The sequence below is a fragment of the Coregonus lavaretus genome, assembly GCF_964263955.1.
Source record: "Coregonus lavaretus genome assembly, chromosome: 10".
Taxonomy (NCBI): domain Eukaryota; kingdom Metazoa; phylum Chordata; class Actinopteri; order Salmoniformes; family Salmonidae; genus Coregonus; species Coregonus lavaretus.
Genome location: NC_139997.1, coordinates 36376513 through 36402368, shown reverse-complemented (window position 1 = coordinate 36402368; position 25856 = coordinate 36376513). Strand labels below are relative to the sequence as shown.

The 25856-nt window shown below is 44.2% G+C and overlaps 1 protein-coding gene across 1 annotated transcript; it reads left to right on the top strand.

Moving 5' to 3' along the window:
* Positions 1 to 24: 24 nt before the first annotated feature.
* LOC311136428 (connector enhancer of kinase suppressor of ras 2-like) lies at positions 25 to 24381 on the top strand (the record flags this gene model as incomplete). The annotated part of the gene is made up of 22 exons (XM_084170553.1): positions 25 to 88; positions 4928 to 5091; positions 7150 to 7352; positions 10010 to 10115; positions 11379 to 11420; positions 11571 to 11690; positions 14331 to 14390; positions 14915 to 14983; positions 15199 to 15345; positions 16218 to 16351; positions 16596 to 16834; positions 17201 to 17290; positions 18469 to 18644; positions 18789 to 18837; positions 18972 to 19150; positions 19307 to 19380; positions 19623 to 19694; positions 19947 to 20014; positions 20165 to 20268; positions 20458 to 20941; positions 24016 to 24215; positions 24334 to 24381. The coding sequence occupies 22 exons, from the start codon at positions 25 to 27 to the stop codon at positions 24379 to 24381; spliced, it is 2892 nt and encodes a 963-aa protein (XP_084026679.1).
* Between the last annotated feature and the right edge of the window lie 1475 nt (positions 24382 to 25856).

The following is a 25856-nucleotide window of genomic DNA, read 5'->3' as shown; positions in this document are numbered from 1 at the left end:
GGCGAGACCTGAAAAACTTCCACAATGGCTCTGGTCATGGAGCCTGTGAGCAAGTGGAGTTCGAGTCAAGTGGTGGACTGGATGAAAGGTACGCCACGGTTTTAAGATAGATGTGCATTAGCTGTTGGCAACCAACCTGCACACAAAATGCATTGAAATATATATTCTCTGGACTCAAGTATAACGGCACGAAATGCGCCCAACTCCGATCAATAAACAGTGCGAATCTAGAGCCATCACTGGTGATTGGGGGAAACAAAAACACCTGCTGAACCTCAGTATATGTAGTCAATTATATAATTGCAACAGATTGATATTCTATTCTATTTTATTATTCTATTCTATTCTATGTGGTCTCTCTATACCACTAATGGAATTAAATGTTCAATACAAATGTTGGGTGTGGAATTGGCATTGATATAGATTTGGACCTGAGAGAATCTCAAAGCACTGGAGGATGAGTTGGTTCAGTGGTAATTGAAAGAGTTCAGGACAGTCTTTGCCTTTTAAATGGCAGATCAGAAGAGTCTGAACATTGCCATTATGGGAGTAATGGTCCACTGAAATGAAGGCATTGGGGTGAATTTGACTCTGAAGTTAAACAAATATTTATAGTAATGTAGACCTGTAGGTATTTGAAGTGAAGCATGTTAGACACTAATATATCTAAAATGACTTTAATTTCTCTGGTTAGTTATAGGGAACATGAAAGATGGACTATGTAGAGAATATATTACTAATAGCTATTACAATCCTCTGTAGTGGATCTAGTGCATATACTAAATATGTAGATTATTTATTAACTATATCCCAAAATATTATTTCAGATCTGCAATACAGCTGGTAATAATGTAGTAATAACTATATATTGAAAGAAGAAGATAAGACAGATGATTTATACAGTATTTGGTGCTAGTTCAGGTGATTCATATGAGAGATGTAGTGTGTGTGAGGTCATGGATCAAGGCTGGCGGTAGGCCCATGTTGTTTTGGAGAGATGCTTAACCAGTTGGTGGTAAATCCCCATGTGCTGCTGAGCCACTGTGGATTGATGGAACAGCAGTTGATATGACTATCTTTAACACACGCACGCACACACACACACACACACACACACACACACACACACACACACACACACACACACACACACACACACACACACACACACACACACACACACACACACACACACACACACACACACACACACACACACACACACACACACTTTTCATTTGAGAGAGAGAGAATATGTTTTCTGTTCATTCTATGGTTATTGTTTACATGGATTGTAGGTTACTGTCATGTGTTTTGTGTGTATCTCATTCCTGTGTATGTCTGTGTTGATATGTGTCATTGGCATGGTACTCATGTGGATAATTAAACCCTCACAGTGATGCTCAAACTAATGTGTTAATTTACTTATTCACGCCTCCGCACTGCCTCAACACACGCTCACTCACAGACTCAGTCACGCTCCAAACATACACAGCAGCTCGGCTGGCTAGCTAAGACAGACACACTACTGACTGACTACTGGGATTAGACACAAAGCAGTTTACAAATTCTGTAAAAGAGTACATAGTAGTCAAGGTGTCCGTGTGTGTGTGTGCATATGTGTGTGAGAGAGCTTTTGCTTGGAAAGACTAGTGGAATAGGAGGATTATAGGGATGTAATGGAAGAGTGGGAATGGCAGAGGAGAGAGTAAAAGGATAATAATGAGGAAATTCAGAGGTGATGGAGAGAAGAGAAAGAGATTGCATATTGGAAGAGATGGAGAGGAGATGAGGACAGGAAGACATTTCAGAGGGAGGACCCTATGGTAGCCCAGCCACATCTGATGAGTAGAGCTGAGACAGGTTCTAGGCGCAAAGCCTAGTAATGTTGATGTAAAGTGAGGGATGGAGGAATGGAGGGAGCCACAGTCACAGAGGGAGCCACAGTCACAGAGGGAGCCACAGTCACAGAGGGAATGGAAGGAAATTGAGTTTGTGTAATCTTGTCTCGGATCCATTCCTATACTCCCAGTCCCAAGGGCCCACAGCATCTCCGTCTCATCATTACCATTCAGAGGTTCCATTATTAGCATACGGCTCAGTGATGTCCCGAGGCCAAATAGGAGCACCCAGTGACCTTCCCATAATGCCACTCTCTGCATCCTCCTGGTGTTTCCTGTGTCCAAGGCTCTCTACTCTCTCAGCGGGAAATAAATGGAGCCTTTAAATTAAGGGCGAACTGTGCTTGTCAGTTTGGACGTATTGTTTATTTACACATATATTGCAGTTTAAACAGCTACAAATACTTGGTTAATGTTCAAGCTGTTTTATGAAAAGATAAACATTTTCATAAATTGGTTATTTTCACACAAAACACCTGCCATACATTTGTGCTAAAGAAAATTACTAAAATGATTATGCAGCTAGCTAAGCTGTAATGCACTGCCCTAGCAGAATCATGTTAAAAATGAGACCAATCTCCTCACTTGGGTTGCATAGCATGGCATGCATATTAGATGTTTGAATATAATGTGCCATATGTTGGGTATTTGAGTGGGTATTTGAGTGTATGTATAGACTAGAGTATGTGTGTGCACATTTACAGCATGTTTCTCTGGTAAGAGTGTGTTTATCGTCTTAAACTTTGTGTGTGTTTGTGTGTGTGAGTGTGTTTTGATCTGAATGGCTGGCACCCTGCCCATGTCTCTTGACAGTGATAAAATATGTAGATTAACATAGTGCCCCCTCCCGTAGAAAGCCAACACAGTAATGTATCACAGCAGTTAACAGAATTGACTCACCGCAGCCTCAATTACTAGCGGATTAATTGTCTCTCATCTCATCTCTCTCTGTGTCTCTTTGTGTGCTCTTCCCAGTCAGGGTGGCTGTCTGTCTCCTCCATTGATCTCATCACAAAAATAGCTCTGTTTGTTAACAGGATTTTTTTGGGTAAAGCTATAGGCTAGTTTGTTATGGAGGGGTTGCTCTGCCCATTTAGATGGACAAAGCCCATCTCTGAATTGAGGTGTAATATAGATGTTTAAAAGGACAAATACGTGTTTGTGCTTTAGAATGGACTATCTGTGTGTTTATGTATGGGGATAGTTGTTATCTGGAGAGAACATTCATACTTTAGATAATGTCCCTGCTAGTTTTGGTGGGGAGAAGTTAGAGGGGTCTTTTCTATTGCTATAACGTTTCACTTACATGTTTACATTCAGTATTGTCGTCTTGCAGCAGACTGTACTCCAAACCCCACTGCATGGTTTCTATAGCAACATGGGGATTTCTTCATTGACAAGTGGGTCTTGATTAACTTGGTAAAGAGGCTGATTTGTTAAGCCCTTAAATTGTGTACAAAGCCATGTATCTCTCTTCTTGCAGCTTCTCCATCATTTAGCTGCCAGCTGAACTTGAGCCGAATGCTTCATTAGGTCCAGGCACACTGAGATTGAATCACAAGGAGGAGATGAGGGCTCCACAGCCTTCTTTGTGGGAGGCTGACCAAGGGAGGAGAAAGGAGAGAAAGAGTGTGGGAGAGTGGATGAGGAGAGTGTGCTTGTGTCTGCGTGTGTGAGTGTGTGTGTGTAACAGCAGTGTGTGTCTGTAAGCAGTGTGTGTCAGAGCTGGAGTGTGTGTGTGTGAGTGTGTGTGTAACAGCAGTGTGTGTCAGTGCGGGAGAGATTGTGTGTGAGTGTTGAGTCCACACTTAGACAGATGGTGTTTGTACAGCTGTGAATTAAAGCTTTCAGAGAGGATCACTGAGATGGTGGCATCTCTGTTTTTGTATGCCAGGGGGATAGGAGGATCTGTTTGAACAGCTCCCCTATTCCTCCCCCAGGGAGGGAAGGATGGAAGAATGGAAGGATGATGCTGTGTGTCAATTGGGTTTAGTGTGGGACTAACTAAATGTTTACTAATGACAGGCCTCTGTCAACTGTTGGTTATGAGTGGGCTGTGTGTGTGTAATAAATGTTGTGAGAGTGTTTGAATGTGACATGGTCTTAATAAAGATATGATGTGTGTGGGTTCTGTTAATAATAGGAGGAAGGTTGTATGTAATGGTATGCGTAGAGGGTATGCATATGTAATGGTATGTGGAAAGGGTTGGTTGTGTGTGGGTTGTATGTACCACTGTAATTTGTTGGACATCCGTGGACGTCTGTGTAACGTGGGTTATTAAAGCTTGCCTATAGCTGGGTAAGGCTGTGTGTGTATGTCTGTTTAGCTGTGCCCAGAACAGCACTATGTTCAGCTCTGCCACGTGTGTTCATCTCTGAGATCTCTGTGTGTCAGTTTGTATTAAACCAAGCACTGGCACACACTCAAAGGCTGCAGTTTCAAAGCCCAGAAATGAGAGACGCGAAGACACACACACACACACACACACACATTCAGAGAGAGAGAGTGAAAGAGGGATAGAGAGAGAGAGGGGAGAGAGAAAGAGAGCGAGAAAGAGAGAGAGACAGAGAGAGAGAGACTAGATGGAGGGATAGAGTCACTGTATATCCCTCAGGACTGCAGGGCTGAACTGATAAGAAGGAGTTTCTTCACACAGCCCTGACCAGATAACACAACATCTTCACACACACTATTTAGACTGATGTCTGAAAGGGACTGAGGTTGTTGGGGCTTACATCTGAAACACACTGCCTGCATTGGCCTTAGTTGGTCATAATAATCTGGATGGATGGATGGAGTTGATACAAAAACTATTGTAACTTGAATAGTATTATATTGTCTCTCAAAGTTATATGCAATTACAGTTCTTTACCAGAAATATTTCTCAATGAAACATCAAGACATGTGTATGAGGTAGTAGCAGACAGGAGCAGAGAGGAGTGAGCCAAAACAAATCTGTTTATCTAATGAATATTTCCCTTTGTAATGGGTTTTCACCGCGTCATCTTCTCTCCTCTCTCTTCAGGGCTGGATGACTGTCTGCAGCAGTACATTAAGACGTTTGAGAGGGAGAAGGTGGGGGGAGACCAGCTGCTTCGTATCACCCACCAAGAGCTGGAGGACCTGGGAGTGTCCCGTATCGGACACCAGGAGCTCATCCTGGAGGCTGTGGATCTACTCTGTGCTCTGGTGAGTAGCCATGATGGAGTCAGGGGTGCTGGTCAGGGGTTAGGGCTAGCTAGAGATAGAGCTTGTCCTGGAGGCTATGGACCTACTCTGTCCCCTGCATTCAGTCATGTATTCCTCTCTAGAGTCACCACCAGGCTGGGTGGAGTCATGAATCATACAGAGAATCTATGATTTATACAGGGATTCAGTGACTCATCCAGAGGATCGATGAAACCCCCAAAGAGTGTGAATCAAGTCAGGAAGTCAGAGAACCATCCAGAGACTCACCAACTGAAGTAGCTTTTTAGTCCAAGCCTAGGCTTAATCTGTGTCCGGGAAGTCAGGCTTCGGTGTTTAATCTGTTTTCCTTTGAATGTTTTGGGGATAGTGAAGACCCCTTTTATAGAGGTCAGACAGGCAGCTGGCGGGGATAATGCTTAACTGTAAGAGTCTTTACAGCTTAGGAGTGCGGTGCTAGGATATGTTGAAGCATTTTTGCTCTGACAGCATTTCAGACTCTTGTTCAATCTTGTACGTTTTGTTTTGTCTGACAATCTTAGGACATATCGTTTTATAATCCCCTTAAGTAGCATTTTCTTTCTGATTATTGATCATTAGTAGTTGCCACCTTCACAGTTGGGTAAATATCTGATTTAGGCTGATAGTGTTGTATTAGACCAGGTAATTGCCCTGTTTGTCAGTTAAATTCCCCTGTTCCATCTGTATCCTGTAATTGATTCCAGAGAAAATAAACACACACACACACATACTGTACAATCACATCACCCCACACACAGACACAAAACAATACACATCAGCATCTAGGGTGGTTTGGGTGGGTGTGACACATGGATGACAGAGAGTGATGACCAAGATAATATAATAGATAGAGAGAAAGAGGGGGAGAGAGAGGAAGAGAGAGAAGAGAGAGAGTGCGAGCAGAGAATGAGTGGGTGAGATTAATGGGACTAAAGGGAAACGAGTGACGCGTAAAGAGGAGGTGGGATGGAGAGAGGGAAGGAGTGATGTAGAGAGAGAGGAGCTAGAGAGGAGGGGACGGAGAGTTAGGAAACAGAGGTCACAGATGTTATCTGAAGCCCACTCATCCTCCATAGCCACATGGGTAAGCCTCGCCTTCATTCCCAAAGCCCCTTATGCAACTGGGATTTAGTTAAATCAGTCAGTCAGGCATGCTGTATTAAATATGATTACTCATCGGCCAGCCCCCATCCAAGAAACCCTGGCATGACAGACGCCCTCAGACACCCACGTGCATAGGGGGCATTGTGGGTAGTGCATGATGAGTGTTTTCTTGTTTCCCCACACATGCGAGGTGACAGCTGGAGGGGGAGTGGGGGTGGGTCTGATGGATCACTGGTTCTGTTAGATCCTCAGATGTTTGTCACACAGTGAGGCAGGCGTAAGCAGGCGGGCTGGACTCCCTATGAGCCCCTGTCAGTACGACTGGCTTTTTATTTACCACGCTTTTAATCCCTGTACTTTCACTGCCTGTATGGAAAGAAACGTTACAGTGAATTATTTGTGTATGCCACATTCATTTCCTTTGAACGACAGTGTGAACAGTGCTTACGGACAAGGGAGTTTAGGTAGTGTTTTTATGATTACCGTAGACTTGTTTATCTCAACAACTTTATCATACAGTATATTTACAGCTCTTGGGGAAGGTAGTAGCCTTTAATTTTCTCTTTTAGTTGCTTTCACATGTACAGGATGTGACTCACTGGTTAGTGTGCACTTTGTTCTTCACACACTATAGTCAAGATCTCCTTTGGTGAAATGCACCCATGTCAGGCGACTTCCTGTAATTGTGTATAATATTGGCTCTGACATTGCTGTTGTTTGTTTGGAATTGATATCTACAGGGTAAAACCCCTTGAGACCCGTTGAGACCCACCATCACCTCTTCCTGAGGGTTCTGTAGAAACATAAAACAACAGAAAGCATCAACAGTCCCATGTACAATAACAATAGCATCCCGGTAGTAAATTATAATGACAACAAGAATCGACCAAAACAATACAAATCATATCCCCTCTCCTTTCTCTCTTTCTCCCTCAGAACTACGGTTTGGAGACCGAGAATCTGAAGACTCTATCCCATAAGCTTAATGCCTCAGCCAAGAACCTGCAGAACTTCATCACAGGACGGCGGCGCAGTGGTCACTATGACGGCCGTGTCGCCCGCAGGCTGCCCAACGACTTCCTCACCTCCGTGGTGGACCTCATCGCTGCAGCCAAGAGCCTGCTGGCATGGCTGGATAGGTGAGATTTGCAATGAGCTACAGTACACACACAATCACACGCATACATGCTCAGGCACACTCTATTATACCCAGACTATTCTCATAGGTTGCTTTTCAAATCACACAGTTCTCTATGTAGTGCACTACTTTTGTCCAGACCCCATAGGGTGTCATATGAGAGTTTACCCATAATTAATTCAGAGGTCAAGGGTCAGAAACGGTTCACTGGGTAGCAGAAACACATGGTCTGTTTTTGACCACTCAAACACGACTAAGTTGATGTCCTTACATAATTTCCATGAGCAATCAGCTGACAAACAAAAGATGAGTAAAGCCTTTATGTAAGTGTTGATTTTGAGAGGTTGGCCATGAGAGATCACTGAGCGTGTCTGTTAGGAGCTACTGTTTATCCTCCTCAGGTCCTCTGTGAGATGCTGCCAGACAGTGTGTGTGTGTGTGTGTATGTGTGTGTGTGTGTGTGTGTGTGTGTGTGTGTGTGTGTGTGTGTGTGTGTGTGTGTGTGTGTGTGTGTGTGTGTGTGTGTGTGTGTACGGGTGTGTGTACGGGTGTGTGTACGGGTGTGTGGGTGTATTAAGACATGCAGTAAACAAACATGTTTGTTTACTGCATAACTAGTTTGATTCCCTAGACTTGCACTGTAATTTAAGAACTGAACAATACCAGCGTCATATACTACACTGAACAAAAATATAAACGCAACATGTAAAGTGTTGGTCCTATGTTTCATGAGCTGAAATAAAAGATCCCAGAAATTCTACATATGCACAAAAAGCTTATTTCTCTCAAATCCTGTGCACAAATTTGTTTACATCCCTGTTAGTGAGCATTTCTCATTTGCCAAGATAATCCATCCACCTGACAGGTGTAGCATATCAAGAAGCTGATTAAACAGCATGATCATTACACAGGTGCACCTTGTGCTGGGGACAATAAAAGGCCACTCTAAAATGTGCAGTTTTGTCACACAACAATGCCACAGATGTCTCAAGTTTTGAGGGAGCGTGCAATTGGCATGCTGACTGCAGGAATGTCCACCAGAGCTGTTGCCAGAGAATTGAATGTTAATTTCTCTACCATAAGCCGTTTCTCTACCAACGTCGTTTTAGAGAATTTGGCAGTACGACCAACTGGCGTCACAACTGCAGAACACGTGTATGGCGTTGTGTGAGCGAGTGGTTTGTTAATGTCAACATTGTGAATAGTCCCCCATGGCGGTGGCGGGGTTATGGTATGGACAGGCGTAAGCTACGGACAACGAACACAATTTCATTTTATTGATGGCAATTTGAATGCACAGAGATACCGTGACGAGATCCTGAGGCCCATTGTCGTGCCATTCATCCGCCGCCATCACCTCACGTTTCAGCATGATACACAATTCCTGGAAGCTGAAAATGTCCCAGTTCTTCCATGGCCTGCGTACTTGTTGCATGTTGCGTTTATATTTTTGTTCAGTATATATCGGGACAGTGCATTTTTTCTTATTTTGGCTCTATGCTCCAAAGGTTTGGATTTGAAGTCAAACAATGACTATATGGTTAAAGTGCAGACTGTCAGCTTTAATTTTGGGGTATTTTTATCCATATCGGGTGAACCAATTAGAAATTACAGCACTTTTTGTACATAGTCCCCCCATTTTAGGACACCAAAGGTTTTTGGACAAATTCACTTACAGTATATGTGTATTAAAGTAGTAAAAAGTTACAATTTTGGTCCCATATTCATACCACGCAATGACTACATCAAGCTTGTGACTACATATTTGTTGGATGCATTTGCTGTTTGTTTTGGTTATGTTTCAGATTATTTTGTGCCCAATAGAAATGGTAAATAATGTATTGTGTCATTTTGGAGTCACTTTTATTGTAAATAAGAATATAATGTTTTCTAAACACTTCTACATTAATGTGGATGCTACCATGATTATGGATAATCCTGAATGAATAGTGAATAATGATAAGTGAGATGGTTACAGACGCACAAATATCATACCCCCCAAAAAATATTATGTATTGGTGGGAGGTTAGCATGTCTTGAGGGTATGATATTTGTGCGTCTGTAACTTTCTCATTGATCATTATTCACGATTCATTCAGGATTATCCGTAATCATGGTAGCATCCACATTCATGTAGAAGTGTTTAGAAACATATTCTATTCTAATTTACAATAAAAGTGACTCCAAAATGAAACAATACATTATTTAACATTAATTTCTATTGAGCACAAAATATTCTGAAACACAACCAAAACAAACAGCAAATGCATCAAACAAATTTGTAAAGTCACAAGCATGATGTAGTCATTGTGTGCTATGAATATTGGACCAAATACTTTTAATACACATAAGTGAATTTGTCCCAATACTTTTGGTCCTCTAAAATTGGGGGACTGTGTACTGAAAGTGCTGTAATTTCAAACGGTTCACCTGATATGGATGTAAATACCCTCATATTAAAGCTGACAGTCTGCACTTTTACATTGTTTGATTTAAAATCCAAGCTGTTGGAGTATAGAGCCAAAAGAAGAAAAGAACAATGGAGATAACAGTCATTGTCATATATAATATGACACACGATACACACTTCATACTCACCAACATGTATTGTCCAGTCAAAGGGATTAGAATTAAGAATGATCTAATGGTTAATTCCAGGTGCTACTTCTTTTTCAGGTCTCCGTTTGCAGCAGTGGCAGACTACTCCATGACAAGAAACAATGTGATTCAGCTGTGTCTAGAGCTCACCACGATTGTACAGCAGGTAAGCCATCAAACACAGTCCCATATACAGCTGTACCACTAGCTAGCATTACCACTGTTACTGTTTCCCAAAACTGGGTTATAACAAACATTTCTCAAAGCCTTTTTTAAATTAAGTTAGTCAACACGGAAGCTGTGTTCTCTGCTCTGCTATTGGAAATGACTATATGTGTCATCATGCCCATGGAGAGAGGATAGCCTCTGGCTACTCAAATGTAGCCTTGCCTTTTGTAAAGAGCATGACGGCCTGCGTGACTACCATACAGTATGTGTTTCTCTGTGTTGCTCTAATTCGTACTGCGGGAGCAGAGCTGAGCTGTCCCAATATATATAAATAGGGGAAGGCTGTGACTGTGTAGAGACATCCGTCTTCACTAGAGCAGGACAAGGTACTGTAGGGGGAGGGCTGCAGGGAGTGAGGGAGTGTTAGTTCAGCGCTGGGTCCTGCAGGGATTGGCACAAGGACAGGCAGGCACATACGAGAGGCAGTGGCGTATGACGCACCCCCGCAGTCCCCCTAAAAGCTCAGGGCTCCCCAGATAGCATATGGGCACGTCATAAGCCATAGCAAAATGTTTAGAATTACAGGAAGTTAGCTTTAAAACTGCAACATTTTCTCTCAGCCTCATGGATTTTTTTTTTAATAGCATAAGGTTAGCTATAAAACTGCACATTTTTCTCTCAGCCTCATGGCCAAATGTGTAGAATTGCATGAGATTAGTTAGGGGGGGGACTTGCCTAGACCTTGCGGGGGGGCCTCTCGAAACTGCGCTACGCCACTGAGGAGAGGGTCTCGTCCAAGACTGGGGAGGTGCTCCAAAAGACCAGCAGGTAGAGAAGTGGAGGTTTCATCTGTGTTTGGCTGTCCTTAGAGTCTATCTGATGGCAGGGAGATATCGCCAGTAGAGAGAGAGAAGGAGCAGAGAGAGGTAGCGAGGGATGCAGGCCCCAAAAGGGTGGACTGTTTGTGTGTGTGTGTGTGTGTGTGTGTGTGTGTATGTGTGTGTGTGTGTGTGTGTGTATGTGTGTGTGTGTGTGTGTGTGTGTGTGTGTGTGTGTGTGTGTGTGTGTGTGTGTGTGTGTGTGTGTGTGTGTGTGTGTGTGTGTGTGAGTGTGTGTGTGTGTGGGGCGGGGGGTGGGACATCGGTGCTGAACCTCTCTGTTCTTTGCAAATAGCCACTTTGTTATATCTGGAATAATAATCACTTCTCTGACACATTGTCCTGTGGTAACCTCTGCCTCTCCATCTCCCTCTGTTTTTCAGGACTGTTCTGTGTATGAGACAGAAAATAAGATTCTGCATGTGGTGAGTGGGCCCACTTATTTCAATTCCGTTCAACACATCCAAACATAATTAAAATCCCCATAACTCAGTTACTGGCTGGCGACTCATCCCTAATCCATCTTAAATCACTGTTCACTCTTTTCCCCTTCACTCCATCCTTCCCTTTTCCAGTGTAAGACTCTATCTGGAGTGTGTGATCACATCATCTCTCTGTCCTCTGACCCGATGGTGTCCCAGTCAGCCCATTTGGAGGTGGTTCAGCTGGCCAACATCAAGTCCACTGAGGGACTGGTAAGACTCCCCAGACACTCAGGCATACAGACTAGAAGGTCTTGTGCCTTGTACTTACTTTCTCTCTCTCACACAAATACAAAACATGCACTCTTTCTGGGTGATCAACCTATACAAAATACCCCATAACGACAAAGTGAAAAGAGGCTTTTAGAAATACCTTATTTACATAAGTATTAAGACCCTTTGTTATGAGACTCGAAATTGAGCTCAGGTGCATCCTTTCCATTGGTCATCCTTGAGATGTTTCTACAACTTGATTGGAGTCCAACTGTGGTAAATTAAATTGATTGGACATGATTTGGAAAGGCACACACCGGTCTATATAAGGTCCCACAGTTGACTTTGCATGTCAGAGCAAAAACCAAGCCATGAGGTTGAAGGAATTGTCAGTAGAGCTCAGAGACAGGATTGTGTCAAGGCACAGATCTGGGGAAGGGTACCAAAACATTTCTGCAACATTGAAGGTCCCCAAGAACACAGTGGCCTCCATCATTCTTAAATGGAAGAAGTTTGGAACCACCAAGACTCTTCCTAGAGCTGGCCGACCGGCCAAACTGAGCCATCGGAGAGAAAGGCCTTGGTCAGGGAGGTGACCAAGAACCTAATGGTCACTCTGACAGAGCTCCAGAGTTCCTCTGTGGAGATGGGAGAACCTTCCAGAAGGACAACTATCTCTGCAGCACTCCACTAATCAGGCCTTTATGGTAGAGTGGCCAGACGGAAGCCACTCCTCTGTAAAAGGCACATGACAGCCTGCTTGGAGTTTGCCAAAAGGCACCTAGGACTCTCAGACCATGAGAAACAAGATTCTCTGGTCTGATGAAACCAAGATTGAACTCTTTGACCTGAATGCCAAGCGTCACATCTGGAGGAAACCTGACATCATCCCTAAGGTATAGCATGGTGGTGGCAGCATCATGCTGTGGGGATGTTTTTCACTGGGAAACTAGTCAGGATCGAGGGAAAGGTGAACGGAGCAAAGTGCAGAGATCCTTGATGAAAACCTGCTCCAGAGCACACAGGACCTCAGACTGGGGCGAAGGTTAACCTTCCAACAGGACAACAACCCTAAGCACACAGCCAAGACAACGCAGGAGTTGCTTCGGGACAAGTCTCTGAATATCCCTGAGTGGTCCAGCCAGAGACCTGAAAATAGTTGTGCAGCGACGCTCCCCATCCAACCTGACAGAGCTTGAGAGGATCTGCAGAGAAGAATGGGAGAAACTCCCCAAATACAGGTGTGCCAAGCTTGTGGCATCATACCCAAGAATACTCAAGGCTGTAATCACTGCCAAAGTTGCTTCAACAAAGTACTGAGTAAAAGTTTTGAATACTTATGTAAATGTGATATTTCAGTTTTTTATTTTTAATACATTTGCTAAAATTTTAAAAACCTGTTTTTGCTTGTCATTATGGGGCATTGTGTGTAGATTGATGAGGGAATTTTAAAAAATGGATTTTAGAGTAAGGCTGTAACGTAACAAAATGTGAATAAAGTCAAGGGGTCTGAATACTTTCCGAATGCACTGTATTTACTTAGTAGATTTCTCCTGTACAATATGTGGACATAAACTGTTATCTAAAACCTCCATGTTTGCTCTGACTTGCACTTAGATATGACTGTCCTGCTTGGGGCTGTAAGCTCCCACCCCCACACACAAATAAATGCACAGACCACACAGAGGGCCACAGAGCTTTTCACATACAGTACAGGCAATATAACCTGAACAGAGGAGTGGGCCGTGTGGGAAAAAAATAAACCTCTTACTCTCATCTCACTCAGACTGAAATGCACTGAGTGTGTGTGCTTGTGTGTGTCTATTTGTTATGCATTTACAGCCCATCTAAGGGCAGGCTTGAACATTTTAGTATGTTTGTCTGTTTGCCTCTACAAGTGACAGTGACCGATTGAATATTTACGATATGGATTTTTTTATTTATTTTATTTATTTATTTCACCTTTATTTAACCAGGTAAGCCAGTTGAGAACAAGTTCTCATTTACAACTGCGACCTGGCCAAGATAAAGCAAAGCAGTGCGATAAAAACAATAACACAGAGTTACATATGGGGTAAAACAAAACATAAAGTCAAAAATACAACAGAAAATATATATACAGTGTGTGCAAATGTAGCAAGTTATGGAGGTAAGGCAATAAATAGGCTATAGTGCAAAATAATTACAATTAGTATTAACACTGGAATAATAGATGTGCAAGAGATGATGTGCAAATAGAGATACTGGGGTGCAAATGAGCAAAATAAATAACAATATGGGGATGAGGTAGTTGGGTGGGCTAATTTCAGATGGGCTGTGTACAGGTGCAGTGATCGGAAAGGTGCTCTGACAACTGATGCTTAAAGTTAGTGAGGGAGATAAGAGTCTCCAGCTTCAGAGATTTTTGCAGTTCGTTCCAGTCATTGGCAGCAGAGAACTGGAAGGAATGGCGGCCAAAGGAGGTGTTGGCTTTGGGGATGACCAGTGAGATATATTTTATGAGATATATAGATTTATGGATGTGTTTTATGTAGCTTTGTACTGAATGTATTTATGTGTTTGTGCTTGTTATGTACTGTATATGGATGTGTGAACTTGTCAGGATATGGCTGTACGCTACCTCTCTCTGTCTCTGTATAGGGCATGTACATCAAATCGACATATGATGGCCTGCATGTCATCACTGGAACTACAGAGGGAGTGAGTATATTTTCAACATTGTCAGTCAGGACTATGAAGCCATAGTCTCCCGAGTGGCGCAGTGGTCTAAGGCACTGTATTGCAGTGCTAGCTGTGCCACTAGAGATCCTGGTTCGAATCCAGGCTCTGTTGTAGCTGGCCGTGACCGGGAGACCCATGGGGCGGTGCACAATTGGCCCAGGATAGGGGAGGGAATGGCCGGCAGGGATGTAGCTCAGTTGGTTGAGCATGGCGTTTGCAACGCCAGGGTTGTGGGTTCAATTCCCACCAGTAAAAAAAAAATATATATATATATATTTAAAAAAAGAATGATGTATGCACTCACTAACTGTAAGTCGCTCTGGATAAGAGCGTCTGCTAAATGACTAAAATGTAAATGTAATTTGGCACATAGATCATTCTCCTATGATATAGACGGAGAAGTGTCACTCATGGCTGTGTCACAGTGAATCTCCTTAATGACAGTGAACAGCATCAGGCCTATCAGGTTTTATAGCTGTGTGATGTGTCTTCCTCTCCATAAGTCTCTGGCTGACCGCTGTAAGAAAATCCATGCAGGCGATGAAGTCATCCAGGTCAATCATCAGACAGTGGTGTGTCTCTCTCTCTCTTCTTACCTTATATTATCTCTCTGCTCATCCCCTTTATCTTGTTCTCATCTTATGTTTACATACTGGTATATAACTACCCTATGATTACTACTATGCTTGTGCGAAAGGTAGCCCTTTGTGTTTTTCATTGTGTGTGTGTGTGTGTGTGTGTGTGTGTGTGTGTGTGCGCGTGTGTGTTTGTTGGCGTGTGGCGCTAGGTGGGCTGGCAGTTGAAGAATTTGGTGAATTCTTTGCGTGGGGACCCCGGCGGTGTTATGCTGACTCTGAAGAAGCGCCCACAGAGTACACTCACATCCACCCCAGCACTGCTGAAGAACATGAGATGGAAACCCTTAGCCCTGCAAGTATGACAACACTTTCAACCTCCACACAACTGATGAATGTGTGTATATACTTTATAGTATATATGGAATAGGGTGGCATTTCAGACACAGCCTGTGTGTTAGTGAGAGGTGATTTATATACTGTATACCACTATTTTATCAGTAGGTTAATGAGTGAGAGGGTGTGTGAACTTTTGCATGTGCATAGTATGTGACTGTCTATGCATGGTGACGGTGAGTATGCAATCAGGAGAGTGCATTTGTATGCTTGTGGATCTCGGTAAAGCAGTGAGTTTTTGTGACTGTGTCTGTCTGTGTGTCATATTCTGCCCCAAACAGTTGTGTAATATAGAAGTCGTATCTGAACTAGTGCTTGGAAGACGCGTGTGTGTGAGGGGCATATGTGACTCCATCCCTGACCCCCCTCTGAGTCCCACGCTGGGCTAAGTGCTGTTTTCCTCCCTCCCCCTGGGGCCCTGACCAACTGGAGCGCATCAGAGCTCTGACGCCTCCTGATCCCCCCCCCCCATCCTCTCCTCCTCCTTCTCCCTCTCACCTTCTTCTTTACCTCTTCTCCTCTCCCTACCATCCTCTCCCTCTTGTTTCATCATGCATCCAGATTCAGTTATTGACTTATGCTTTGAATTTACAGTTCATCAAATGCAAAGGATCAAATACATTTTCCATTCCCTAACCCTGCCTTTAGCCATTCTCCAATCGAGAAATGAGCAATTCCCACAAATTGAAGCTCTAATGGTTTGATTAAGCGTAGTCTTAAACTGCTTACGAGACTACACATCACTGCAGTATGTCAGAAAACTAACCCCCTCTCTCTCTCCCCCTTCTCCCCCCCTCTTTCCTTCTCCCCCCTCTTTCTCTCTCTCTCCTCACAGCCCATCATCCCTCAGAGCCCCAGCAGCAGTGTGGCGACGCCCACCACTACCCGGAGCACCCCGTCCAGGAGAGACAGCTGTGCCCTGCAGGACCTCTTCATTCCCCCGCCCCCTGAGGAACCATACACCCCCAGGTACATATACAAGCTGCCTCACTGTGACATACTGTATGCCTTACCTTAGGGATTACAGTGTAGTCACTGTTCATATGCTGTACTTTTGAGTAAATTAACTGCAGTGAAATATTGTACAATGGTTTACCTGTGTAATTACGATAGTCTGTGTATTTAGTCAGTTTGTTCCCTTTTGAGGAGTGATTTATGTGCCTTGTAGTATATGAGTTTGTTTAGGTTTACCTATGCAGTCGATGCTCCATAGGTCAGCAGACTCTCTCCATGATCTGTGCTGCAGAGATGACAAGGGGAATCTACCAGGTGACGATGACCTCCAAGCTGAAGTCCCGGTAGCCAAGGGCTCTGAGTCCCCCAACTCCTTCCTGGACCAGGAGTGTCGCCAACATTTTCCTCTGGTGGAGGAGGATGCTGTTCTCTACTGCTATGAGTACGACCAGAACCACGGACCTCCACCTGTCCGCAGGGACAGCACCCCCACTTATGGTATGACCCAGTTGAAGCCTGCATATTTGTATGAGGGATGTCAATCCCCCACATACTATATGGTATGACCCAGTCCAAGCCTGTGTCTTTGGATGTGGGATGTCAATCCCCCACATATGGTATGACCCAGTCCAAGGCTGTGTGTTTGGATGTGGGATGTCAATCCCTCACATATGGCATTAACCCAGTCCAAGGCTGTGTGTTTGGATGAAGGATGCCTGTGGTGCACTTGTTCCTATGCAATGCTTTTTGTGTTTGTAATGTTAGTGTTTGTGTCACTGTGGTGTTAATATAGGCCGTTTGTAGCTCTTTGATGTTCCTGGGTAGGTCTGTAATGTTGTATGTTATCTGTGCTGTGTGCTCCAGGCAGGCTTAGGCCCATCTCCATGCCAGTGGAATATAACTGTGTGGGAGACTATGAAGACTCGGCCAAGCTGAAAAGAGAGAGCAGGAGAGGTGAGTGGGAGGCTGGGATGGAGAGAGAGGGAGAGATAAAGAGCGAGGGGAGACAGAAAGAGAGAGATATAGCAGAAGAGGTGAGTGGGTGGATATCTCTCATAATTGGGCCAGGGATGGGTTTTCTACCTCCCCATCTCAGATGTCTTAGCCAAGGGACCAGGAGGCTGAGCAGCCATGCAAGGCAGGGCTCAGTGCATGATAGATATGATGCTGAATTAGCTATCCTCCTATTTATCTGTCCCTCTTTTCCTGTATCTTCTTTCTGTGTATCTTAATTAGTCCTTCCTGCTCTCTCTCTCTTTCTCTCTCGTCTCTTTCTCTCGGTCTCCCTCTCTCTCTTTGCTTTTGGGTCTTGAAGGTACTGTATGTCGTTGCCTTGGCAACTGTAGCCAGGATCTTCCCAAGATTCGTGCATTTCATTGGTTGCGGCCAAGCCCAGTGGCAAACAGAGTAGGAAGAGAGCGAATGGCCTTATTTCAGTCTGAGAGGCAGCCATTGTGATGTTATGTTTATGATTCCTGAAGGGGGTGGTGGCAGTCAGTCTACTGTTCCTGTGGGCTTTTCAGCATCAGTGAGGGTGCTATATTTATCTGCCTTTTTGGCAAGAGGCAATATCTTGACATATTGAATGTCTGCCTTAATGCAACATTTCTTTCTATTTATGAGGGAAATGCCCTGCAAATATCAAAATAATGACACTCCTTTAGGAATTACTCTGTTGGTTCAGTGCAGTAATGGAGTTTGAGTGAAGTCTAGATATTTGTCTGAATGACAAGACCGAGTAAAGCCTTAGAGCCCTAAAGCCGAATGCCTGGACACACTACAGGATTACACAAAACATCAATTACACTTCCCAGTGATATGACTCACAAAACTAGCCCATAAGTCAGATTGAGGATATTAGTCAATGGGCCTTGCTCCAGCCTCAAGGCCCTAATGAAATGACTATGCCCACAAGTCACACAACTGTCCCTTTTCATCCAAGCAATCATTACACAATCTCTAGAATTTGATTTTGGCTTGGCTTGTTTTTCGCTGTTGTTTAAAGTTTGCATTAACTAAGTTACAGCACAATGAATATTCAGTAGGTAGAAATTATGTACACATTGTAGGCCTATAGATTCAAATGGCATTCGACAAAGTGATATAATTGCTGGCCTTCCCTGCTCCCATAGAAAACTCTCTGCTGCGCTATGTGAGTCAGAGTGAGGCCATGCCAGAGGAGTACCTGACAGGACGCAGCAGGAAGAAGGGTGACAAGGGCAGCCCCGCCCACTACGCCCTCCACCCAGCCCTCCAGATGGAAGTCTCCATGTCCACATCCAGCTCTGACTCTGCCTCCCTCTATCATGTAAGTCCCATTGGTCCCAGACCCCTGAGACAACACTGACGTGTCGTTTGTTGTGATTAAGGTCAGATATTTCGAGGACTGATCACAGTGAAGACAGACCAATGTGTATTGCTATCTCTCAAATTCATGTGTGTTATTTTGTAGATGTTTGAACGATCCTCGCTGCTCTCAAGGTCTAGGAAGAAGAGTAAAGGTGAGTTATTTAAAACCTACAGTCCATACCCCATGTACAGTCTCAAATATGCACTACATACATCTAGATACATGCTGATGCAGACCAATACAGTCCATTCATTGCTACCCTCTCCTCCTCTCTCCTCACTGCAGTAGGCGGTTCTCTGTCCTCCATCAGTAAGAGGCGTATCTCCTGTAAGGACCTGGGGCGGGGGGACTGTGAGGGCTGGCTGTGGAAGAAGAAGGATGCTAAAAGCTACTTCTCCCAGAAGTGGAAAAAGTACTGGTTCATCCTGAAAGATACCTGCCTATACTGGTACATGAATGAGGAGGTGAGTGTGTGACAGACTTGCTGATTTGTAATACCGTGGCTTCCTCTCCTGATTATCTTATCTAAAATGTGAACCATCCCTATTTATTTTTTGTATGTGTCAGAAAGGTAATGGGTGTCAGAACAATATATGATATTGTGTTTTTTCCTCCCTCAGGATGAAAAGGCAGAGGGCTTTGTTAGTCTCCCAGAATTCAAGATCGATCGTGCATCTGAGTGCCGTAGGAAGTAGTGAGTACATGTATTTGTGTTTGTATACCGATTAATGAATATTTGGGTCTTGTGGTCTGTGTGAACCTCAACATGTGTTTGTTTGAATGTGTCGAGAATGGAGTGTGTGTGTGTCTTTAAATGCATTATATGTTTATGGGTGTCTTGTGTCTCTATGTACAGTATATGCAGTCTGTGTATGTGCCCCAGGATATGCACAGTATGGTGGAATCTGTCCTTGACATCATGTTTATGTGTTCCAGTGCTTTCAAGGCCTGCCATCCAAAGATCAAGAGTTTCTACTTTGCAGCAGACAATGTGGATGACATGAACAGGTGAGAGTCACTGTCAGTGAGGATTACTTAAGCTGACACAGAGCTGAGATATGAGAGGGGGAGACAGGAAGATACAAGGAGGTGAGACAGACTGACAGAAACCTGTAAAGTGTAGGAAAATAGGGCTAGGCAGGTGACCAGGTGAGCTGATGTGAGATGCAAAAACAACCGGGGATAACAGAATGGTGTGTGGTGTGTGAGATCTGGAATGGTGTGTAGCTGTCATGTTTCATTAGTGTTGTTCCCTCACAGGTGGCTGAGTCGTCTGACCATGGCAGTGGCAGGTTACTCGGAGCAGGAGAGGATCCGACAGGACCAGGGTGAGAATACATGAATACACATGAATAAAGCTGGCAATAATAATGGACAACAGCTGCTTTGTTTGCCCTACTTTAGAAAACCCCCCCACATTGTCTCTTTCTGATGGTGACGTGTCCTCTTTTCTGCTTCGTCTTTGTCATCATCACCAGACTACTGGAGTGAAAGTGACCATGAGGACATGGAGATGCCTTCAACCATGCCGAAACAGGACAGCCCTCCACCCCCCTACGACAGCTACCCCAGGCCCCCCTCGGCAAGTTAATCTCTCTTTAAAAAGCTAGACAACAACTCTGTGCATAGTTTTAATATGTTATTTACATTATTGTTACAATGCCATTATATACCTCTCTAGCTGAGTCTCTTCCCTCTTTTTTTATCATTCTGGTAATTATATTAATAACCGGTACAATGCCATTACACCTTTCTGTCTGGTTCTCTTTAGGTGTCCCAGATGAGTCCATACTTGGAGCCTAAACACGGCCGCCTCTCCTCTGAAACCTTCCAGTCACGCTCCTCTCATGAGGAGTTCCACCCCGAGCCACAGGAGGGCAGTGGGGACGGCTCCCCTGGTCAGAAGTCCTCCAGCCAACGGCGTTCGTGGCAGGACTTGATCGAGACTCCCCTGGGCAGCACAGGGCTCCACTACCTGCAGACCCTGCCCCTGGAGGAGGCCCTGCTGCGTTCCCCTGGAGGAGGTGGCCTGTCTGTGGAGTACCGCCGCCAGTCAACCCTCCCTGCTCAGCGCAGCCTGTTGCAGGAGCACTATGGCCCACTGCCCCTGCAACTCAGCCCCAGTGTCCCTGTAGAGGCTGGGGGGAAACCCCGTAGCTTCACCCTGCCCCGAGACAGTGGGCTCCATGCCATCCTCTCGGCCAGCGCCTCTGACCACAGGGACCACAACCGCTACCAGCTGGCCAGAGACACAGGTGAGACATTACTGAGACATGACTGAGACACAGGACAAAGAGATGTGACAGCCATGACACCATGAAATGGAGAGACATGACACTGTGAGGCAGAGAAGAAAGAGATTTGACAACAACCTCATTCTCACTCTCTCTGCCACATTCTACAATATAACTTGATGGGTAAAAATAGTTGAATATACTTAAATGGAAATTAGTCCTTCTAGAGTTATAACCAGGTAACCAGTAGTGAGTGACATTGTAATTATAGGCATTGTTCAGGCACAGTCTGTGTCACAGACTTTGCTGATTGTCTGAGAGTTAGACCCATCCCCCATCCCTAGAGACCTCCAGGACACTATTCTAAAGTGAAGTGAAATCTTAGTGTCCTAATTGACACTAATTCATCCTGGCAGCCCAACCCCCTCCTCGATGTCTTACACACACGCACGCAAACACACACACACACACACGCGCGTGCGTGGGCACACACACACAATGAAAAACACATAGGGCAACATTTTTCTCAAGCATAGTAGTAATCATAGGGTAGTTACATACCAGTATGTAAACATAAGATGAGAACAAGATAAAGGGGATGAGCAGAGAGATAATATAAGGTAAGAAGAGAGAGAGAGAGAGACACACCACTGTCTGATGATTGACCTGGATGACTTCATCGCCTGCATGGATTTTCTTACAGCGGTCAGCCAGAGACTTATGGAGAGGAAGACACATCACACAGCTATAAAACCTGATAGGCCTGATGCTGTTCACTGTCATTAAGGAGATTCACTGTGACACAGCCATGAGTGACACTTCTCCGTCTATATCATAGGAGAATGATCTACGTGCCAAATGGCTTCATAGTCCTGACTGAGAATGTTGAAAATATACTCACTCCCTCTGTAGTTCCAGTGATGACATGCAGGCCATCATATGTCGATTTGATGTACATGCCCTATACAGAGACAGAGAGAGGTAGCGTACAGCCATATCCTGACAAGTTCACACATCCATATACAGTACATAACAAACACAAACACATAAATGCATACAGTACAAAGCTACATAAAACACATCCATAAATCCATATCATAAATATTCAATCGGACACTGTCACTTGTAGAGGCAAACAGACAAACATACTAAAATGTTCAAGCCTGCCCTTAGATAACGAATGTGTGTGTGTGTGTGTGTGGGGGGGGGGGGGGGGGGGGGATAATCCTTTCAGCCCATGTTAATGTTGAATTTTGAAGAGGACAAAGAAACATGCCCAAGGGGCCTTTTTTTCTGTCCTAATTTCCCTACTGCGCTATCACTCACTGTCTCTACTGCTCTCTCTATAGACTCTAACACAAAGATATGCAGAAAAAACTGCATGATACACTTCAAGAGGCACAGATTCACAACTGACCCCCGAAACACACAACACGTCTCACAAATACACAAAATAATATGCCAACCACCAGACACAAAACCTCTGGGTCTGTTTGAGTCCACATTGCTTGCCAGATAACTTAACATAAGATAAGAGCTATGTGACAATAGCACCATAAGAGGGCATAAGAGGAAAGTATTCAGACCCCTTTTCCACATTTTGTTACGTTACAGCCTTATTCTAAAATGGATTCAATCGTTTTTTTCTTCATCAATCTACACACAATACCCCATAATGTCAAAGCAAAAACAGGTTTTTAGAAATCTTTGCAAATGTATAAAAAAAAAAAAACTGATATATCACATTTACATAAGTATTCAGACCCTTTACTCAGTACTTTGTTGAAGCACCTTTGGCAGCGATTACAGCCTCGACTCTTCTTGGGTATGATGCTACAAGCTTGGCACACCTGTATTTGGGGAGTTTCTCCCATTCTTCTCTGCAGATCCTCTCAAGCTCTGTCATGTTGGATGGGGAGCGTCGCTGCACAGCTATTTTCAGGTCTCTCCAGAGATGGTGGCTCCAAGAGTTCACTCTAACAGAGATCCAGAGTTCCTCTGTGGAGATGGGAGAACCTTCCAGAACGACAACCATCTCTGCAGCACTCCACCAATCGTGCCTTTATGGTAGTGGCCAGACGGAAGCCACTCCTCAGTAAAAGGCACATGACAGCCCGCTTGGAGTTTGCCAAAAGGCACCTAAAGGATTCTCAGACCATGAGAAACAAGATTCTCTGGTCTGATGAAACCAAGACTGAACTCTTTGGCCTGAATGACAAGCGTCACGTCTGGAGGAAACAAGGCACCGCTCATCACCTGGCCAATACCATCCCTACGGTGAAGCATGGTGGTGGCGGCATCATGCTGTTTTTCAGTGGCAGGGAATGGGAGACTAGTCAAGATTGAGGGAAAGATGAACGGAGCAAAGCACAGAGAGATCCTTGATGAAAACCTGCTCCAGAGCGCTCAGGACCTCAGACTCAGGACATCACACCTTCCAACAGGACAACGACCCTAAGCACACAGCCAAGACAATGCAGGAGTGGCTTCGGGACAAGTCTCTGAATGTCCTTGAGTGGCCCAGCCAGAGCCCGGACTTGAACCCCATTTAAAATCTCTGGAGAGACCTGAAAATAGCTGTCCATCCAACCTGACAGAGCTTGTGAGGATCTGCAGAGAAGAATGTGAGAAACTCCCCAAATACAGGTGTGCCAAGCTTGTAGCATCATACCCAAGAAGACTTGAGGCTGTAATCGCTGCCAAAGGTGCTTCAACAAAGTACTGAGTAAATGGTCTGAATACTTATGTAAATGTGATGTTTCCGTTTTTTAAATTTTATTTTTTATATATTTGCAAACATTTCTAAAAACCTATTTTTGCTTTGTCATTATGGGGTACTGTGTGTAGAATAAGGCTGTAACGTAACAAAATGTGGAAAAAGTGAAGGGATCTGAATACTTTCCGAATGCACTGTATGTAAAGGATAGCATGGGAAATTCCACAGTAGCAGCCTACTGTGTGTGTGTTGCCTGCCTATGAGGAAGTGCAATGCTGTGCTGAGATCTAGATTCACATGCATGTTGTTGCTGTTGTTTATGTGGTGCAATATAAAACAGCAGGTGAATGACACATATGGTGACTCTGCTTGTCCTCAGGCTGTGAGCGGGAGGGACGTCCCCAGGCTGACTCTTTGGGGGACCTGTACCGGGCCCTGGAGAGGGCAAACCTGTCCTCCATAGGCGACCACCGGCCCTCCTCCCGCCTGGAGTACAAACGTTCCTTCGTCCGCCGCATCAACGACCCACTGCTCAGTGAAAAGCTGCACCGTCTCCGCATCCTACAGAGTGCTCTCAAGGTATGACAGGACCTATAGAATATAGTGTGTGTACAGTGTGTGTATGTGTGTGTGTACAGTGTTTGTAGCCTATACAGTGTATCACCTCTTAAATCACATTCTTCTCTCCTCCTGACAGAATGTCCCTCTTCAGGACTCTGACCCATCATTGGGATTTTTAGGATAGCCTGTGTGGAACAGACCATGGACACAGCAGCCCCATCACAGTCACCTCATACATCCTGCCAAGGGACGTGCCCTTACTGCCCTACCCCAGACATCCCCTCATCCCTGGAAGACAACCATAACAACCAGTGTTACACCCCCCCCCCACTCAATTTCACTCTCTCTGCACACCCACATCTGCTTCTAAGGACCTTTCCTCATGCAAAATAGTTTGCTCAGTGAGCAAAATAACCATAACATATTAAATAGACGGGATAACAAATTATACAAGTTGCATCGTGAATGCGTGCAATGCATGTTCACATTATTTACTTAAACTCTGGTTCAATAATAGTAATCTTCTCATTGACATTATTAAAGGAAAGTTACAACATAAATTGCCCTTGAGAATATAGTGAGGCCAGGATTCAATCAGATCAGCGTTAACCCACGGTAACCGACAAATGCATAGCTAAATATTGCTTTTGTTTAGGCAGTGTCAGAGGTGTAACTGTTTTGGAGCTGTCAAATCGGTGAGCGGCTGCTCTTGTGGTCATTGTCACGAAACCACGTTATAAGTTCAGAAGGAGAAAGTGTAGACTATGTAGAAATAAAGACACTCAAATTGAAAATCATCAACCAAAATAAAAAGGATGTCAGCCTAATCTAAGTGTAGATCATAATCAACATTCCGTTGTAGCAACTTGTAACAGGGCTGCATGGGATTTCTACCATTGCGAATCAGTGCATCCAGTGACAATGTCCACAATAGGTATAATGCCGGGAGCCGCCTGTAGATTTGATAGCTCCAACGTAGTTACACCTCTGACACTGCCAAAACAAAAGCAATATGTAGCTATGCATTTGTCGTTACTGCGGTTAGCGCTGATCTGATTGAATCCTGGCCTGAGTTTGATGGTATTTTTTGCACAGTTCATTGTTTTGTGTGAGGAAAATGTCACGTTATGTGTTTTTACGCTAATCTCCCTTTCAGTAGCTCTTCAACACACATTCATCTCACTCTGGGTTTCTGTCCACCCCATCTCACTCACTCACTCACTAACTCACTCACTCACTCTCTCACGCGCTCTCAGAACATTGTCTGTGGAGGACAGTATGGTTTGACTTATTAAGAGTAATCTTCTAGAAGGCACACATGACATCCACAGCCTTTTCTGGTTTGATGATATTGGATATTTCCACCCATCTGAAAGACTGCATTAGTGGGGCGCCCTTTAACTCACTGCTCACCTGCATGACCATGTTAGAAACTTCTGCTTCTGTACAGTACTGTCTGTTCTGAAGACTATGCCAGGGTTGTATCACTACAATGAATCTTGATCCTAAATGAGCTAAAATAAGCAATTGTATTTTTGATGTCTACAATGTTTATGTTATGCATGTGTGAATGGTAAATGAGTATGTACTGTATGTCTGTGTGTTATGAGAGTGTACAGTATGTTAAGCATATATATTTATTTCATAAACTGGATATCA